Source organism: Dipodomys spectabilis, unplaced genomic scaffold (assembly GCF_019054845.1).
Source record: "Dipodomys spectabilis isolate Male_0828 unplaced genomic scaffold, ASM1905484v1 ptg000175l, whole genome shotgun sequence".
Taxonomy (NCBI): Eukaryota; Metazoa; Chordata; class Mammalia; order Rodentia; family Heteromyidae; genus Dipodomys; species Dipodomys spectabilis.
Genome location: NW_024870852.1, coordinates 3,587,338 through 3,607,949, shown reverse-complemented (window position 1 = coordinate 3,607,949; position 20,612 = coordinate 3,587,338). Strand labels below are relative to the sequence as shown.

The 20,612-nt window shown below is 38.0% G+C and overlaps 1 protein-coding gene across 2 annotated transcripts in view; it reads left to right on the top strand.

The window, feature by feature from the left end:
- Positions 1 to 20,612, top strand: part of Plcb1 (phospholipase C beta 1) — a 631,005-nt gene that overhangs the window by 540,901 nt on the left and 69,492 nt on the right. Inside the window, exons 28-32 of one of the 2 annotated variants that reach the window (XM_042694513.1) lie at positions 3,977 to 4,053; positions 4,156 to 4,245; positions 4,952 to 5,009; positions 5,877 to 5,963; positions 17,611 to 17,728. In XM_042694513.1, coding sequence (XP_042550447.1) covers positions 3,977 to 4,053; positions 4,156 to 4,245; positions 4,952 to 5,009; positions 5,877 to 5,963; positions 17,611 to 17,709 — 411 coding nt within the window. In that variant the 3' untranslated portion in view covers positions 17,710 to 17,728. The remainder of the gene's footprint in view (positions 1 to 3,976; positions 4,054 to 4,155; positions 4,246 to 4,951; positions 5,010 to 5,876; positions 5,964 to 17,610; positions 17,729 to 20,612) is intronic. The other variant, XM_042694512.1, reaches the window with a different exon arrangement.

Sequence of the window (20,612 nt, the reverse complement as noted above, 5' to 3'; positions counted from 1 at the left end):
GTATACAAAAAAGTTAAAATTAAATCTTGTTTTCAGAATTCTCAGTTTACCATGTACCTCTGGCTCATTTTCTAGAATGTTAGTTCATCTTTGCTTCTTTGCTACCTTTGCTAGACAGTTTACTTCCGTGACATGATTGAATAACTTTTTAATAAATCCTGTCTGCTAATAACTACACCAAAAGCAAGTGTTCCAACTCTTGGCTGCATTCATAAGTGTTTTATCCAATGTGTGGGAAAAAAAATCACTCTTCATAGTCATATTTTCACATCTCATGCAATAAAAAAAACAAAGTTCATCTTACTTGGAGATAATCAGAGAACTCAGAAGGGGATATTTTTGGTGTGTCAGGATTCTCTTGGTTGTAAGAGATAGAAACCTGGTTGGAGTAACTTGAGGACAAATATATACTAGAAAAATGCACCAGAGATAAAAGTTCACTGTTTAATTCAGGAGAATGTATTAGAGAGAGAGAAACAGAGAGACAGAGGAAGAGGGAGGGGGGGGGAGATGGAGAGGGAGAGGCAGAGGGAGAGTGAGATGGGACCAGAACCCAATCTATAGCACTTTCTATAGATCACAACTGTTTGTTGTCTCTGTCACACTCTGCTGTTTTTCTCTGTATAATACTGGTATTCTTTTGCATAGCAGCAGAAAGGCTTTCCCTTGTTGACAAGTGTGGACATAAAGATTTATTTCTTTTTCTATTAAAACATGTAGGAAAAATCTTAGGCAACGTCTTAGGATCATAGAATTGGCTAAACTTACAACCTTAGAAGAGATGCCTGTGGCAAGAAGCCAGGCTATGACTGACCGAACCTATGACTTCTTCAAGTGTGTGTATGTGTGTGTGTGTGTGTGTGTGTGTGTGTGTGTGTGTGTGTGTGTGTATGTGTGTGTGCATGCCTCCTAACAACATCAGTGGTGAATACTATTAAAGAAGTCACATTATTATTTGTTCTACCTCCTAGAGCTTAAAGTAGATAGAGTTTAAATGAAAACAGCAAATGTTTGAGCTGAACTACAGTTAAGAGTGATGAATTTTTTTAAATAGGATGGACAGAATGTTACAGAAAAGGGTTTGCAATGGAGAGTGGGCGAGATGAAGAGAAACTAAACACAATAGAAGAATAGTTAATGTTTGTCATATTAATTAAATACAGATTCTTTGAGATTTTAGAAAAACGCTATTTCCATTAGTTAAACACAAAAGTCACATTTGGAGGGGGAGAAAAAGCCACATGTGGATTTCATATTAAAGCATTTCTTCCTACAGGAGGAAAAAACAAAAACCTTAGCTTACCATACTTTTTAGAAGTATTTCCAATAAGACAGACCCACCGCTTGGATGTGAAATTCCATGGAACACACTGGAGGAACACACTGAGGTTGGAGTCAGTGTAGTTTTGAAACTTACAAAAAAAATTCCTTTGCAGTCATTTTGCAAGCATCTGTTTTGGATAGAATCTTGCATTCAGAAAACTATATTATGACAGGGAGGTGGCCATAATGATATCCTTGGGGAATATCCTTGGGGATATTTGAGACAATTAGCCAATTTAAAAAAAAAAAAAAAAACAAGATCTAGAGTTAGTTGAGCAATGAAAGGGAAGAACTATAAAAGGCTAGTTTCGAAAGGAATAAGACTTGAGCTGGATCTCCAATCTTGTGTCAGAAGCAAAACAGCTGGTCCTGAAGTCCCTATCTACAATCATGGGAGAGATTTGTGTGTGTACTACGTGACATCATGGTATACATGCAAATTCAAGGGGTAGGATAGCATGAGAAACAATGTAGACACAGTTGCATAGGGGCATAGTGATGAGAACAAACCACTGTCCAGTTTGTAAAGCTATGATGAACGCCAACCGAAGAAAGAAATTTAGAGCCTGAAATGTAACAATTTGCAGCATCATGTAAGTTAAGTCTTTGGGGGTCTATGAAGCCTGAAGACTATCTGGGATGGAGTGGAAGGGCCAAAGGTGAGAGAGAAAGCAGGGAAGAAATGTTTACAAAGTCAAGATGAGTTCCTGGGCACCTATGATAAAGTCTAGGAGATTTGTCATAGCAGGAGAAAATTTCCCATAGTGACTGGGTCAGTGTATAATGTACCCCAGGGATGGAAGTGAACGGACGTGCACAGGTTTGAGCTGAAGGACAGTGCCTGACAAAAATGGGAAGTTGTACTTCCTTGTCTTATAGGAAAGGCGGTTCCCATACTTACTACAGACATGTTGAGATGGAAGATGATGGCAGGCTATCCTTAGCTCAGGAAGTGGGAGATACTGAACTAAAGTGAAGCTCCCTAGGAATTGACAGAGGAGTCACTGTGGTCATTCCTCTTGACCTTGAAAATTAAGGAATGGGAGTTCTATGGAAGCTGGCTCACCACTGGAAACCTGTAAAGAAGTTAAAACTCGCCATTCCCAAACTGTGTGCCAAGGGACCCTTGGGGATCCCCACACAGGGAACTCATGGGGCATTATGGGATAGTTTGCATTTCCTTAAAGAAACAAAGCAACACCTGTCGAACTCTATGCAAACTACTACTATAATGTTGTTGGAACCTAATTATTTAATAAGTAAAAATGTCTTTAATGTCTTCTAGCCTAATGATGCCATAAGGGGAAAAGCACTGCAAAGCTATGGTATTTTATGATTTAATTCTGATAATCATCCTCAAGCAGTCTCCTCTGGCTGATTATATAGGCCTTCTGCTAGTCCAAACCTGTTCATGTTTGCTCAGATTTAGTCCACTTGATAGATGACGGCATTGACTTTCATGTGTATTCAAAATGAATATCCATTCTCGATTATAATTCCCTAAGAGAATTCCTTCCTTACCTTCCTTTATTCTCTTAGGTAAGAAGATGGTGCTCTTACTGAGGTTTGAACTCAGGGCTTGAGTGCTTTCTTTTCTTTTCTTTCTTTTTTTTTTTTTTTTTTGCTACCTCAAATGAGTGCTTTCTTTTCTTTAGTTTTTTTTTTTCCCTCCCAGGTTTGATCTATAGCACTCAAGCCACACCTCCACTTCTGGCTTTTTGCTGGTTTGTGATTTTGTGAGATAAGAATCTCACAAAAGTCTCTCTCAGGTTCACTTCAAACCAGGGTCCTCAAACCTCAGCCTCCTGAGTAGCTAGGATTACAAATGTGAGCTACTAGCCCCCGGCTTAAGAACATTAAAAAGAAAAACATTTAAAACCTAACAGAAAGGTCACAGGGGGAGTGATGAGGGCTGTTTGCCTGGGTCTGTACCCAGCTCTGTCGCACACCACCTCTGTTCCAGGTGGAAGTTATGAGGATATGGTCACAAGTGTTAGGTTCTAACAGGGGAAAGTTGTAGGACAACAATAATAAACGATAACTAGAGGCCAACAATCATCATTCATTGCAGATTAGAACATTTTCATCATAGTCATGTTTATTTAAGCTTCATCTTACCTTCTGGAGAAATAGGAGGAAAAATTCCCATTTATAATCAAGAAAATGTTCGTTCAGAAAATGTAGGTGGTAGAATGCCCTCCATCAAACTTTTAGTAACTCATGGAGTGGAGGTAGAAACTGAGGTCCATGCAGTAACTGGAATGATCATCTAATTTGCTTTAATTAAAAAGAGCTAACATGGGAGAGAATGAGGGAAAGAATGACACTGTCCAAAAAGAAAGGTATGCTTTACCTGACTTACATACTGTAATTGTAACCCTTCTGTACACCATCTTTATAATAACAATAAAAAAATTTGAAAGGAGATAGCAAAAAAAGATTTCCTATTAATATCACATGCCTGGATAATAAAGCGAGTTGAATATTGCATCCCCCTTGGCACTGTGAGATGGCTAGAAATTTGTCCTCCTGTCAATGTGTCATTGGAGTTTTTCTAACTACGCGTGCTTTGCTTTGGGGTAGTAAAGATATGGAGATGAGATTCTGTTTATTATCTTGTAAAAGTAACCAACTGGCATTTTCTTTGCCTTAGCTTATTCAGAAATTGACAGATGTTGCTGAAGAATGTCAGAACAATCAATTAAAGAAGCTCAAAGAAATCTGTGAGAAGTAAGCCTTTATTCTCATTACCTATGTCCCATAGGTAAAAATATGAAGCACAAATTGCCATTTGATCTTCTTGTTTTGTTTTCTTTTCCATGGGGACTTCAGAGAGAAGAAAGAATTAAAGAAGAAAATGGACAAAAAGAGGCAGGAGAAGATAACAGAAGCTAAATCCAAAGACAAAAGCCAAATGGAAGAGTACGTACAAAGTACTTTACCTTATGTTGTACCTGGGAATTTTTTTTTATTCCTTATTAGAGTAACAAGTTCTTTCTCTTCGTGTGCTGGTACTTTGGGGAAAAGGACAGGGGTGCTTGAGCTCTGGGCCTCAAGTTCTTGTTTGACTATTTCACTCAGGAGTGGTGCTATACCACTTGAGCCATGCCTCTACTTCAATCTTTTTTGGGTGAATTCCAGACAAGCATCTGTGGCATTGACTGCCTGGGCTGGCCAGGAACTGTGATCCCCAGCTCTCAGACTTCGGAATATCAATGATTACTGGCAGGAGCCACCAGGGCCAGGGGAGAGTAACAAGTTCTTAATCAAAATAGCCTTTGAAGAAGTTTCTCTTTTAATTAACCTTTCAAAGGATTGCCTTTGTAAGACTTTTACAGTGAACTTTCCAACAAGAGGAGGTTCAATAGAGGAATAAGAGGCACCCTGAGTGTTTTAGATAAAACTGAAGAACTTCCCTGGGGAGATGATTAGATTCTCCCTTCTCAAAAGATTTGGCAAACTTCAGAGCATTTAATGAAAATAGAGCCTGTGCCTGGGATAGAATCTGTTCTTTGTCCAGAGACAGGCAAATTGTACCTTCTTTGCAACAGTAATGAGAAGGCTAAGAGATCAAGAAGTGAGATTCCCGATGAGAGGGTGTAACTGTATCATTTACGTTGACTTTTAGGGAGAAGACAGAGATGATCCGATCTTACATCCAGGAGGTGGTGCAATATATCAAGAGGGTATGTGAGTTTCTTCTCTCTTTATAAACCAAGTATGAACTTTTGGAAGAAAAGCTGGAACTGTTGTATCTGTCACCAGCTCCCAGCCAAGTAATCCTCAATCAATATTTCTGTAAGTTTCATAGCAAGGCATTATATAGATAGATGAGAGAGAGAGAGAGAGAGAGAGAGAGAGAGAGAGAGAGAGAGAGAGAGATGCTAATCTGAAAATAATCACTGTTACGAGTCCAGAAAGATGTTATAAAAAAAAGTTTTTAGTTGTCAACAGTGATAGAGAAAATGACAATTGCCAGAGATAGATAGTCCTATTTTGTCTTAATTTTATGATCTAGCTGGATGCAACAAACACAGGCTCATGCCTGTAGTCCTAGCTACTCAGGAGGCTGGGATCTGAGAATCACAGTTCAAAGCCAGCCATGGATTCCTCTAATTGACCACAAAAAACCTGGAAGCAGAGATGTGGCTCAAGTGGTAGAGTGCCAGCCTTGAGCACAAAAGTTAAGCAAAAGCATCCAGGCCCTGAGTTCAAGGCCTAAAACCTGCACACACACAAAAAAAATGATGATATAGAAATGCTCAGTATTTACATATTTTAAAAATGTGTCCATTGATAAATTTCTCTACCCAACTGCAAAAATCTGTGGTCTCATATACTTAAAGGGGCAATTTTTGGCTAGAATCCCAAACAATTAAAACATATATTTGTATTGAAATATATGTGTGTATATATATATATATATATATATATATATATATATATGTGTGTGTGTGTGTGTGTGAAAAGGTTTTGGTTTTTGTCTGAAAGCATGTCCAAAAGCTTTTGATACTCTTTTCTAAAAAATAATCTTTTCTATGACTTTCCTGTAGTTAGAAGAAGCACAAAGTAAAAGGCAAGAAAAACTCGTGGAAAAACACAAAGAGATTCGACAACAGATCCTGGATGAAAAGCCCAAGGTAAATAGAACTGAATAAGTATACCCAATAATTTCATTTTCCTTCTGTTCGGTAGGAATGAAAGCTTTGTGGTTTCTGGAAATATTTTCCACACACACTCAGATCCATTCTCATTTGTGAAACTCATAAACCTTTTTCCATGAGGTTAAAATCCTTTATAGAAATATTTTGTAAGCATTTGTTACCAACCAATTCGCTATAAGACACTCAAGGTCAAGGTGTGGCTCGGGCACTGGTGTTTTTAAACTGTCGCCTTCTCAAGTCCACATCTGGACACTAATCTCTTTTCTTCAGCTCTAGTATAGAGCTTAATGTTGTGATTAGAGCTTAATGTTGTAATGACAGATTATAGCCAGAAGAGAGTGCCATGCACCCATATCACCCTAACAAAGTACTCTTCCTAAACCAGAAAAAAAAAATTTCTCCCATAATAAGTTTATTGTGGTTGTATTCATATCTTTCAATATATAATTATAGCTCAGTAGCAGAATGAGTGTTTAGTATTTATGGAATCAGGTTTTATCCCCAGCAACAATAAAACAAAATAATTATGATCATTGCTTAAGTCGATTGTTTTATGAATATTCAATTGAACTGAATATCTATAAATTAAATATTTTCAGGGTAACAAATAGCATCTTAGTTTTGACCCATCCAGACTATTAATCTGTACATGGAAAAACAGTAAATGTGCTTTTTAGTTTATCTGTCTTTTTAACTGTAGTTTAAAAAATATTTACTCAAAAATCTAAGTATCAACATTAGCTGAGCATGGTGGTACATACCTATAACCCAGAACTTGGGAGTATTAGGCAAGTGGATCTTGAGTTTGAAGCCAGCATAGTCTCAAACAAACAAAACAAAGGCAAAAAAAGTACTGTTACTCAGTGAGATTGATTTTTGCGTCTACAAAGGTCAAGTGTTTGTTTTACTTAAGTGTTAGTTTTATTCATATATACATACATATATATATATATATATATGTATATATATATATACCATTTTCCAATTTGCTTGAGATAGATTTCTTTCTACTTATTCCAAAGATGTTTGTTATTTATGCTCTCTTACGTTCATTGAACAAGCACTTTTTTCATCTTCTCATTTCCAACAGTTTTTAGGCTTGGAAATGTGGATTTTCAAGCAAGAATCAATAACTTGTTGGATACATCGTTAAAGGTCATGTTTATTTATTTAGTTTTTTATTTTTGTCGGCATGGGGCTTGAACTCTGGGCCTGAGCACTGTTCCTCAGATCTTCAGCTCAAAGTTAGTGCTCTACCACTTGAGCCACAGTGCCACTTCCCATTTTCAGAGTGGTTTATTAGAGATAAGAGTCTCATGGACTTTTTCTGCCCAGGCTGGCTTTGAACTGTGATCCCCAGATTTCAGCCTCCTGAGTAGCTAGGATTACAGACGTGATCCACCAGTGCCTGGCTGTATATACACACACACACACATACATACACACACACACACACGCACACACACACACACACCACACACACACACAAACATTCTTATCCAGCTTCTCAAGCATATGCATAAGTAACATTTTTGGGGGAAAATGAATAGTGTCTCCTGATCTCCAGTTGCCTTTACTTTGTTTCCCCTTGGTTTTAGTTACTCATGGCCAACCATGGTCCCAAAATATTAAATGGAAAAATCTCAGAAATAAACAATTCACAAATTTTAGAACACAGCCCTTTCTGGGTAACGCAATGAACTCTGAACGCTGGCTCACTTCAGCTATCCTGGAAGGGATTCAATCCTTCCTCCAGCATAGCCATGTGATCTGTGCTACTCACAGTTAGTCACTTGGCAACTGGCTGTGTTATAAGCCCTGCTAACAAAGCATCACAGTGTTTGCTGAACTCTTCTTGTACTAAATAACAGTGCCCCAGAAGCAGGAGGCAGTGATGGTAGTGAGGCAACAAGGATCCAAAACATGGAAGTTCAGATGGAACCTCTGATCTGGGTAGAAAACAACAGAAATAAGTCTGATATTATCCATGGATTCAAACATCCAAGATCAGAAAGTCTTAGATCACATTCCCCATGGATAAGGGGACTCACCGTGTTTTCCTTTCAGAGTCTATCTTTCTTAAATTTCAAGAAATCTGTTGATAAGTCCAAAGTAGAGATATTCAGGTATGTACATTTTTCAATCCATCTTGTCCTGAGTTAAATTTGTCATTACTTTATATCCAATCATTTCTCTGCCAGAGTGCAATCAATTACAATTAAAATTAGCTTAAATCATGGGCATGTTGTACTCAGCTAATTTGGAAACTGAAGCCAGAAAGCCACACGTTCTAAGCCAACTTGACCAAAGTAGCTTGACCCCACCACAAAAAATAATAATAAAAGAAAATAAAGCAAATGAAAAAGACAAAGACAAAGCAAGTTTAAATGGTAGCAACCTTAGTAAGTCACATTACAAAGGTATCCTAATTCTAGGGTACCAGTTCCAGTACCTTGACAACCTGGTCAAGAATCTGGGTAGTTTCAGGAATTCCATTTCTATTAGAGCTTTTCATTCCTTATGCTGTAAACTCATGAGGTACAGATGGCAGCCAAAGCTCCAAACCTCATGGTTTTACATAAAGTCATTCTATTCTTACCTCATAACCCCTTGTTTATGATTGACAGAAAATTCCTTAATGCATTCACTAGATTACCCTTCATTTACTGGAATGGTATCACAATCTTATTCCTGAGCCAATCACAGTGTAGCGAATGTGATTTTCAGGCTTACAGTGATTAAGATGCATTCACAAAGAGGGTTTATCTTCTCCTCAGTTCCATGGCTGCCGTGTGCCCCAATAAAATTTATGCTTTACCATCAAATATAGAGACTACGTAAGAACTAGATAGGGAATCAACAGTTTGTGCTACAGCCTTATTTACAGCAATTTACAGCAATTACAACACATATTTAATTTGTCTTCGCTCCTCAGAAAAAGACCTAAATTGTTTCTATGCATTTTCAGTAGTTGTCTCCATTTTTTTAAAAAACTGTAAGTAAGTCTCAGGATGAATTTCCCTTCACTTTTCATCCAGGAAGTTATTCTTATATCCACTTTGTTGTAGGTGGACTTGAAAAATGTTGGTCCCATGTCAGACTAAGGCATTAATTAAAGATTGGTAGTATGACTTTAACAATGAAATAAAAAATATCTGCTATTCTTGTCAGATCATGTCAAAGGCAACAGTAGCAAGGAAGAATATATGTGTGTGTGTCTGTGCGTGCGTGTGTGTGTGTGTGTGTGTGTGTGTGTGTGTGTGTGTTAGCTTTCCACGCTGTGATAAAATAACTTGAGGTAATCACCTTAAAAAGAAAGAGAGGTTTATTTTGACTCACGTATCAATCCATGGCTGTTTGTCCTTTGGCTTTTGGGCCTGTGGTGGCACAGTGCATCGTGACAGGTGTACCTGGTGGAAGATACATGGCAGCTAAGAAGCAGACACAAAGAAGAGACAAAAGTCCTACTCGCTCCTTCCAGAGCATGCTCCTAATTTCCTCCTATTATGCCCATCTCCCAGAGCTTCAATTCTACTATATACCCACTAGTGTCTCCTGCTGGAGACAAAGACTTTAATTCACGGGCCTAGGAGGGACATTTAAGATCCAAATTATTCAAGGAGCAGTAATGAACAGTAGAGTAGAACAGTAAGACTAGAAATCAAATAGCACTGGCTTTGAAATAATCCCTCTTCACATTCAGTGTTGGAATAGTTTTTGAAATGGTATAGATATGAAGAAAATTAACAAGAGCTGAAACAAAATACAAAGAGAAAAAACTCAAAGAAACCAATCAATCATACCTATAAAACTGGTTTACTGAATTCATTCCCATTCACTCAGAACAATTAGAAGGCAGAGTAGTTTTATGACATCTAGAAATTTATGGAGCATTCCATCACTAAGTTTTACATGAAGAACTTGAGTTTAAAATGAAGAACTTACAGTGGGCCACCTTCGTATGAGAGAAGAAAGCAAACCAAACTACTTTCAGAGAGGGTAGAAGACCTTCTCCCTCAATAATTTAACAGATGGGGTATCCTTTTCTAACTAGAAACTGATAATGGCTTTTTTTTCTTTTTCTTTTTTCTGTCGGTCGAAGGGCTTGAACTCTGGGCCTGGATACTGTCCCTGAGCTCTTCAGCTCAAGGCTAGCCCTTTACCACTTAGAGCCACAATGCCGCTTCCGGTTTCCTGGTGGCTTATTGGAGATAAGAGTCTCATGGACTTTCCTGCCTGGGCTGGCTTAGAACTGTGACCCTCAGATCTCAGCCTCCTTAGTAGCTACGATTATAGGCATGAGCCACCGGTGCCTATCTGTGGCTAATCTTTTACTTACAGTAAAAATGCATCCTTTGTAGCACCACAACTCTTCCATTCTTCAGTTGTTACACCATATTGTTGAATATAATGATTTATTTTCTCTTCATCCACTTACTCCAAAACATGGATGCCTTCAATCTTGTCCTTAAGAGGGAGAACGTTCCTTTTGCATTACTCTTTTTTCCGATGCTACTATTTTGAGCAAGTCTGCATTCCAGACATATCTACATAATTTTCTAAGCCGTTAATAAACCAATGACATTTTGCCCTTAAAAAAAAACAGATATAAAATTGTTTTAACAAAAGAAATTTGAAAAATCAATTGGTAAATGCCAACAGTTCTTCCATGGCAGGGAGGAATTCTTCTGGCTAGATTCAGAAGAATATACTTAGGAAGATTAATTCAAGGTTCAACTTTACTAAACCCCTACTCAACAATGAGCTCACAGTCTGAGTCATCACAAGTTCCCAACATTTTTGCCATCTTTCAACAGGATGGTCACAGGAAAATGCACCTCATCAAAACCAGCCTAAAACAAAACCTACACTGGGCCTACATCTTTAGTCCTTTGTCTGCATTTGTTAGGGGAGCAGATCACACAGCCCAATGTGGAAAAGGCTATTTAGATTACAGTATATTGCAACATGCACCACACTCATTTCTTATGTAGAGTTCATGTCTCCCCATTCAAAACAGAGATTCAATAAGCTATTCCTTTTGCATGGACTTTTTCAGAACATTGAAGAAAATTGAGGCGAGTGATCCTTAGGCAACTTGCATAATAGCTAAGTATTTCGGGCCTCAGTCTGACATTAAATCAAGCAGCATATTGCTACACATAAATCCCACAAAATTTATTAAGGTATGAGCACACCTTCTGAATGCCCAATTCCTTTCCAGTAGTATTCTAAACTCTGGAGAAATATCTGTCCACCTGTTTCTTAGCAGGAAAATATTTGACTCAGTCCTTCGGCCTATGCATTTTCTATTTGGGGCTAGGGTGTATCTTTTTATGAAACTTATAGCTGCAGAATTCTTAAAATGGTTGCACAGGTACTGTCCAGTCTTCCAAATCAGTGATGTAAATAGCTCCCTTGGAATTCCCTTAGGTTTGACAAAGCCAGTAGAAAAAGTTTTATATATACAGAAGTGTTAGAAGGAATTCCAGAACCCAATAGCTGGTACACAGAACCACATCTTTTGTGGCCCTGGTTCAACTAACTACAAATGTGTCCATTATGCAAAAGACCTTCTGCATGTTATAACGTTGTTAATCAGGTGTTAGCCTGTATTTGCTGTGAATATTCCAATGCATATCGATCATTCTGCTGCTACTGACTCTCATTACAAGATGAATCATCTTTTGAGGGGACTTTTTAATGAACTGCCTCCTTCACCTCATAAAGCAGCCAATAAATGTATAATTTACTTTTTCTCTGACAATTTGTCTTTGATGCTTTCCAAGACATAGGTTTTTCTGCTTTAATTTAGCTCATCATCAAGAGAGAATTCCAGGGAGCTTTGGGGCATTTCAATTTTATTTCCAAAGAACATTTCATCATGTAGCTACTGGTGTTCTTTTTTGTTACTCTCTCTCTCTCTCTCTCTCTCTCTCTCTCTCTCACACACACACACACACACACACACACACACACACACACGGGATTTTCCTCATTTTTTTCCCTCTGACATCTTTGTAACAGTGAGAGTAACTCATCCTCTGTGTGAAGCTGGTCTTGTCAGACATACTGACAAGACTCCAGGACTGAGTCTTAAATGTTGGCTGCATTACTCCCAATGTTTCCTGGTGAAAAGACTAACTTAAAGATTTAAAGTAAAACATTTTTTCTTAAATCATGTATTTGTGCTGCCCCTAATCTTTTGCTATTTGATGGGGAAATACATTTTCCCTGACACTACTAATGCCACTTTGTAGAGGCCAGATACTGCTTTCCTCATTCTTCCCCTCCGCAAAAGGGAATGAGTTGTCAAATCTTGATTGTTACATACAATGGCATGTTTGTTGTTAGTTCTGTATGAAAGTACATTTCATCTTTTGCCAACTTAAAGAATTGCCTTCTCAGAGAGAAAATGTGAATATAAAACTTGAGACATGTTTACTGTTCTTGTGGGATAGTTTAATTCCATTTCAACAATCTCAACTTATTTTTAAAATTTAATTTACTCGTGTAGATATTTAAAATTTGCTATTTTCACTTAATAGATAATTTTGATCAGTTATATGATCAATTTTCAGGTAGATTTGTTTACCTGTTCTCCGTCTTCTTTGCTGGACATTCTTTCTCTATCTTAAATTATGTGAGAATAGTTATCAGTTTGCTTTTCTCTAGATGTTTCTTTCACAGAGATGGCAGTGAATTCTATAGGATTTGCACATTTGTTTCTGTACAAAAATGTCCTTATTTTATAATGTTGACAAGAATTCACATTTTCTTCAAATTATGGAGGGATGAAGAATTTTATGTTGACAATTATTCTCTTTTAACATACCGAAGATAAAACTATACTGTCCACTAGCTTCTATCATCCTAGTTTGTATTATAATTCTCTTGGCAAAAATTTGTATTTTTATCCTTTGGCTGTACTTAGAAGTCTTGTCTTACATTTTATGGAGTATTTCAATAGTGTATCTGCGTTTGATGTGGCTGAACATATACCTTTAATCAGTTTGAAAAAAAATTCTCTCAGGTATCATTTCAACAAATAATGACATCTATTTTTTCCATTCCTTTATAAGAATGTGTGTATGTATGAGTATGTACATGTATATACATGCATCCAGAGAATGAGCTATACATCTTATATAGGTCTAGATCTATGCACATACATTTGCTTATAAAATTAAATAGACCTGCAATTCTATCTTCCCTATCTTAACTCTTCTGTATCGCCCACCATTTTGTCTCCCTGTGTTGTCCTGTAGATAATGGTTTTCTGGCTTTTTTCCTAAGGCACTGATTCTTTGCTTACACTGCTGTTCCATATGTAGCCTCAGTTTTAAAGTTCAGGCAGTCTTCTGGAAGTTCTATTTGGTATTTTGATTCATTTTATTTTATGTTTTACTCTACGGTCTTTATGCCCTATCTTGTTATAGGGAAATTTTTCAGTAAGAACACTTACTCTGTACAAGCCATGATTTTGGATGTTGATTAGTCATTCATTAAGGTGAACGTGTCAACAATGAATTAATTTTTTTCAGCAAAAGTGCATCAATACAAAACCAGCTTCCTTGCTTGTTATGTGTCTGTGTTCGATACTCCTTTCATTTGAGCCAGACCTTTCCTCAAGCTTTGTAGTTCTTAGGGTCTTTGAAGAACAAAATTTTAATACAAAATCTATCTTTTGAAAATTATTTTTTAAAGTTCAGCCAGCTACCAGTGGTTGATGCCTGTAAATACTTTCTACTCAGGTGGCTGAGATCTGAGGAGCATGGTTCAAGGCCAACCCAGGCAGCAAAGTCTGTGAGACTCTTATCTCCAATAAACTACTCAGACAAAGCTGGAAGTGGTGCTGTGGCTCAAGTGGTAGGGTGCTAGCCTTGAGCACAAAGAGACTCAGGAGAGGGTACAGGCCCTGAGTTTAAGCCCTAGCATGGAAAAAACAATTCAAAATTAGTTAATATGAATAGCAGTCAAGATTTTTACAAAATCATAGCCCGATTGGGTATAGATGATAAGAAATTGCCTTCTGCAGTTGCTGTAGGGCTGGCTTCTGCAGTTGTTTAAGGCTGTTTCCCCATCCAATTCTGTACCAGAGCATGTGGAATTCTGGAAGGGAAAATTAACAAGGAGGTTTGATGATTGGGGTAGCCTGCATAAACTGAGTCTTTTGTGATGAAATCAAATGAACACACACACACACGCACGCACACGTACAAGCACATACGAACTCATGCACATACGAACTCATGCACATACAGCCCCAAAATCAGAACAGCTTCACATATGCTACCACATCTCTTCATGAATCCTGTAACTCTCCATGGAACCCACTGGAACGAAAAGGGAAATTTGGGAAATGTAGTTCTGCTAAGCTAAGTAAGTATATTTATAAAATCAATATACTCATATCAATATTGGAAAATTTTAAATTTTTTAAAAGAACATTCAGGGCTGGGAAGGTGGCTCGGTGGTAGAGTGCTTGCCTCACATGCATGAAGCCCTGGGTTGCATTCCTCACTACCACTTAAACAGAAAAAGCCGAAGTGGCATTGGCTCAAGAGGTAAGGCACTAGTCTTGAGCTGAAGAGCTGAGGGACAGCGCTCAGGCCCAGAGTTTGAGCCCAATGACTGATAAATATATAAATAAATAACATTCAATTTCTCTCTAACAATTAGATTACAGGATTTTAGCAGAAACATGCAAATCATCTCTAGGGCTGAAAGTGGAGAGGTGTGCCTAGTCCTTTCTTGGTGGGTACTTCATGGATTTTTGTTATCTCTTTCCTCCTAGATGTCAACTGAGTTTGAAATATAATCAATTTTCTTTCCCTTCCTCTTTTATGTTTTTTATTCCCAAGGATGATAGATATATAGGATGGTAGATATATAGGATGAAAGGACCAGGATTGAAGGAGAATTCTGTCCACTTGCTAGAGTAGGGATGCATGTGTTAGTAGGGTCTCAAGTCATCTCAGCAGCTGTTGAATTTAAATCAGAAATAGCTTTGATATCATTGGTATTATTTCCCATTCACTGAACACAAAAACATCTGTACAAACACAGAAGAAAGAAATCTTTGGGGGCTTATTTCGATTTCTACTTCTCTATGTCTGCAATTGTGCCTATTCTGCATGAACTTTTCTATTATTAATTATCCTTTTCATTCCCACTATAACTCTAGTGTTTATTTTTCCTAAACTCTTCTGAAATATAAACAGGATAGTGAAAACTCGCAAACACACACACACACACAGACACACACACACACACACACACACACACACACACACATACACACTCCAAATACATTTCAAAACAAAGCAAAAAATATAAAAATTGAATTGATGTCTGGAAACTATTACTTGATTGTATCCAAAACTTTCCACATTTCAAGGAAAAGGCTTGCCAAACTCTGACCAACAGAAATATTTGAGGAAGTATGTTAGGTACTTTGAAATACTTGATGATTGCTAGAAAAGGGCCAACTCAGGAACCCTGGGCTAAGAAGACACTGAAGAGAATTTTTGTTCAAATCAGGGAAATTTTTGCTAGCAACAAGAGTGAAGTCCTCTGTTTTCCATTTATTACACCTCAGGCTGAATTAGTGTCACAAACCAAGCACTTGGAGTCCTGTGGATAAAATTTTCTGTCAACAAAAGCTAATTGGCCTAAGCCTTCTGTATTTATTATGATCAATTGTTGAATCTTAGAATTTAAAAAAGAGGTCTTTGAATTTCTAACTGAAAACCAAGGTTCAACTAATATTTTCACATTTCAAAATAACATAAACATGGGCACACCCATATATCCAGGGTCACACACACATACTCACTCACTCATACAAATTTACACAACAGCAGGGGAGCTTAAGTAATTTAACCATTGTGATGCCAAAGTGGGTTTGCTCCCAGTAATTATTGCTGATTTATGAGATATCTGTGTCCAGAGAGAGCATGCCTCATGGTTACAGTTTATGGAAGACTAGAAAATACATCATCTTTTATCTTTGATTGAAAGGGTTTATTTCCTTTTTTTTTTGAAACGTACATTCAGAAAAGAAAGCAAAGAAAAACAATAAATCTTTAGGTTTGAGAAATACCCATTGATCTGCTATAACTTTTAAATTTATTGCTGTGTCTTTGTTTTAGTTGGAATAAAAAAAAATCCTTAGGACTTGAGATGTGTCCTAAAGTAGTTAAGACCTCTTAGGAACTCTGAGAAAGTACTGAAGCCAGAACCACCTTCAACTCTTGCCTGAATTTATCAAATGGCCTTCTAAATGGTTTTCCTGCTGTTGTGTATCACTTGGTCTACTCCTTACCCAACAGCCAGTCATCCTCTAAATCAGATTTTTTCCTATACTCAAGACTCTTGGTGGTGCCTTTGTTCCTTCAGAATAAATGCCTACAGGATCCAACATGACCCCCTTTTTCTGTATTGCCTCTTGTTTTCCTCATCACTACTGCTTTTAAGAAGCTCAGGATGATTTCCTGGTTTAGCCCCAATAATCCAGGCCAGTCTCACAAATGTCTGCTTGATTAACCCTCTCCTATCTTCCAAGTTTTTCAAAGCTCTCTTCCTGTACGACCTCATATCCATCCTTCTCCCATCCCTTGCCTCCTCCCCTTTCCTTTTTCTTCGCTCTAGGATCTGCTTATCATAGCGATTACCACGTCCTTTATTAAATCATCTAGTTCTATTCTCAAGTTGTCATTCAGTGATGACCCTTCCCCACTAAGCTATTAACTGCACTAGGGCTACAATCTCCACAAGACTGTCTACTTTCTCCATGCCCTTGATACTTTTGAGCTCCAGACACCCAACAACAATGCCTGGCACATATTTCATGTTCACTATATCTTTGGTGATTAAAAAAAAGAAAAACCATAAAACACTTCATGAATTTATAGATTCTTCTTATCCCTGTGTGGTGCCATTATATATGCTGCTGAAGCAATAAATACCTTTAAACGAATCATTGATGCAAAGGATAAATTATCTTTGCATTGTGAAAAACATATCTTTCTTTCTTCCTTTCTGTCTTTTTTCCTTCCCTCCCCCCTCCCTCCATCCTTCCCTCCCTTCCTCCTTCCTTCCTTCCTTCCTTTCTTTCCCTTTCTTTCTTTCTTTCTTTCTTTCTTTCTTTCTTTCTTTCTTTCTTTCTTTCTTTCTTTCTCCCTTCCTTCCTTCCTTCCTTCCTTCCTTTCTTCCTTTCTTCCTTTCTGCCAGTAAGGCTGCATTCATTGAGATGCCTTGTTCAACTGCACAAAAGCTGTCAATCATTCTGTGTCATTTTATCTATCTCAGCTTTCTTGATAGTAATGGGATTTTTGTGGAAAGTTTTCCAACATGAATAGTTGCGATCATACTTGACATACCATCCCTAGAGAGGATGAGGGAAACCCCAAGGAGAATGTAACTATCAGTCTCGCTGCCTTTGTGGTAGGCTCCAGCACACGAGGTTGGGGATAGATCTACCAAAGAGATTTGGGAGTGCTAAATTTCTATTCTCCAAAGCACACCAAGAGACTGTCCAGACAAACAACTTGAAACAGCAGGTGACTAAGAAAGCCATTTCCTTGCCATACAAATGACAGCCTCCCTTTTTTCCACACAGGGGGAAGGTTCCTCCTCATCCCTGTCGGAAAGTTGCCATGAGGATCCCTCTATCCCCCCCAACTTTACTCCCCCCAACCCTCAAGCTCTCAAGTGGTGACCACCGTCCTTCCGGCCAGGTAGGACTGGATGGGAGGGGTCGCTTTTGAGAGAAGGGTGGTATGTAGCCATCCAGCTCCAAGCATCCTTTGGTCTCCATCCTCCCCTTTCTAAAGATTGTTGTGTTCCCAGCCACACCCATGATGTTTGCTCCTGACTTTCCAGCTTTTCTCCTGTCCTCATTTCTTCTTCTTTGAGCTCTCTTCCTAACGTAACTTCCACTCTTCCATATCATTGTCTTCCTCTTTCTTCTTTTGATTTCACTATTTGAAAAAGTAGGTTCCTTGTTCAGCTTCGTGTTCCTTTCATCTACTTTGACTATTCTCACTTTTGAAAAAAGAAATTCCATTCTACCTCTTACTGCACTGTTTTCCTATGATCCTATTCTCTCGAAACTCAAAGGGATCAAATGAACGCTCAGAGAGCCTTCTTAGTCCAGTCTGCTATACTTACCATAGCCGTCCTTTTATAAGTTCAGCAAAATTAATTTCATTTGCAGGTGGCATTTTGAGTTAAAGGAACAGCTCGAATCCTTGGTTTCTATAGAAGTAACAGTTGGAATGCTTAGGCCAGGTACTATTGATTGGAGCAAACTGCAGCTTGAAAGAATGTTAAACTGGACATAAGACTTTTAGCCATGGCCATGCCTATAATAATCCTGACTACCTAGGAGGCTGCAATCTGAGGATCGAGGAAAGTCCATGAGACTCTCACCTCCAATTAACCAATAGCAGGTCAAAATTGGAGCTGTGGCTCAAGTGGTAGAACACCAGCCTTGAAGGAGAAATCTAAGGGATAGTACCCAGGCCCTGAGTTCAAGCCTTAGGACTGGGATTAATTAAAGAATTATTTAATTAATTGAAATAAAAACTTTGAAGCCCAGATTTTAAGTTGCCTAAGGAAATCTGTTGTAGTTCTTTAATAAGAAAATTAGCCTGTGCTATTCTAAAGGGTATACATTTCTAAGAGGAAAAAATTATTTTTTTTAATTGTAAAGATGCTGGACAGCGGGGTTACAGTTACATGAGTAACATGTACAGTTACATGAGTAACATGAGTGCATTTCTTGTCAAGCATTGTTTCCCCTTCCTTTGGTGTTCTCCCAATATCCCTTCCCTCCCCCATTTCCATCACTCCTCCCCCTAAAGTTCTAAGGTTCATTGTGATTATTATTTCTTTTTTTTTTTTTTTTGGGTCCGGTCGTGGGCCCTGAACTCTGGGCCTGGGCGCTGTCCCTCAGCTCTTCAGCTCAAGGCTAGCGCTCTACCACTTGAGCCACAGCGCCACTTCGGCTTTTTTCTTTTTGCTTATGTGGTGCTGAGGAATTGAACCCAGGGCCTCAGGCATGCAAGGCAAGCGCTCTACCACTGAGCCATCTTCCCAGCCCTGATTATTATTTCTTAAAGCAAACTTTTAATAGCAATGGAAACTAATTACTGTTAAGAACATGTAATTGTACGTTACAAAATAAACTTACAAAATTACTAGTTGAGAGGATTTTGAGTGTCCATAAGACAAAGAAATGATCAATATTTGAAGTGATGGACATGCTAATTATGCTGGTCTGATCTTAATAGTCATGTCTAAGCACTGAAATATGCTATACCTCATAAGTACATATCATTATTGCCACACACTGTTAGTTAAAATTTTGAAAAATGTTGTTAAACAAAACAAAAATAATTACCTTAAGTAGCTAAGTTCTATTTTGAGATAATATGAGCAGCGTTTGATAGTGATGCTCTATTTTTATCTGTATTTTTTTTATCTGTGAAGTAATGCAGGTTAGAAACATGTCAAAAAAATAAATGGTGAAGAAATGGCTTTACAAATTTCCCCATGGCTCAGAGTCTTTGCAAACCTCCATGGGCCTATGAACTATTGCAGTATTCCTATCCCATTGAATTGCAGATCCTACCCAAGAGGCAGAATGGGGCCTGGGTATCTTCCTTTAATTAACTCCCCAATAATAGCAACCAGATGCCACCATATTTTCAGGGACCACATTCTGCCTAGCAAGGTTCTACTACATTCCTACATCCCAGCTGGAAAATGCAGAAGCTTTAAGCTACTATTATGGCAATTCATTATATTTGAATTTACATCTTATCTAAGGACAAGCTTGGCTCGTGACCTTTTTTTCTCTTGATTATAACCAGAGAGAGATAAAGAGGAAGACACACAGAGAGAGACAGAGACAGAGGCAGAGAGAGAGACAGAGAGAGAAAGAGAGGGGAACCTGGCCACGAATTCTCTGTCCTTCTTAGCAATGACAGTTCTCCCCACCCTTCCCATGTAACCGTATGATAAAGCTAAAGCTCATATTTCTAAGTTGAAGAGACAGGGCCATGTAATATTGATTTTCAGATTCTACAGGCAGCTATCAGCAAAACCTTGAAAATACCTTCTTCCTTTTACATATGAATGTTAAGACTATCTCTCAAGTCATCAATTAGGAGCATCTAGGATTTTCTTGTCACACTTGCTGTTACTGCCTGGTAATTTTGAGAGCCATTTTGTAATATTTTATACATAAGCAGAGTATATGGTTTGCTGAGGATAGAAATGACAGCAGAGCTAAAAACAGAACTTGGGTATTGTTTTCAATCAAATGTTTAGCAACCATAAATGATACATTTTCATTCCTGGATTTTATTGCTGGTGATAGCCAGGTTCACAACTTGTATTCCCTTCAGAATGTCAATTGAGCTTCCTGCTTAGCAAGAATATTTATTTTTAAAAAGATACAAATATTCCCACAATACCTAGACTTCTACATAAATTCTTTAATAGCATTCTTAGTTTGTTTGGTCCCCTTGGCTTTCCATGTACAAAAGGTGACATATAAATAAACCAACCTCACAGTTTTGGGGAAAAAAAGATTTCATTGCTGAAACAGAAAAC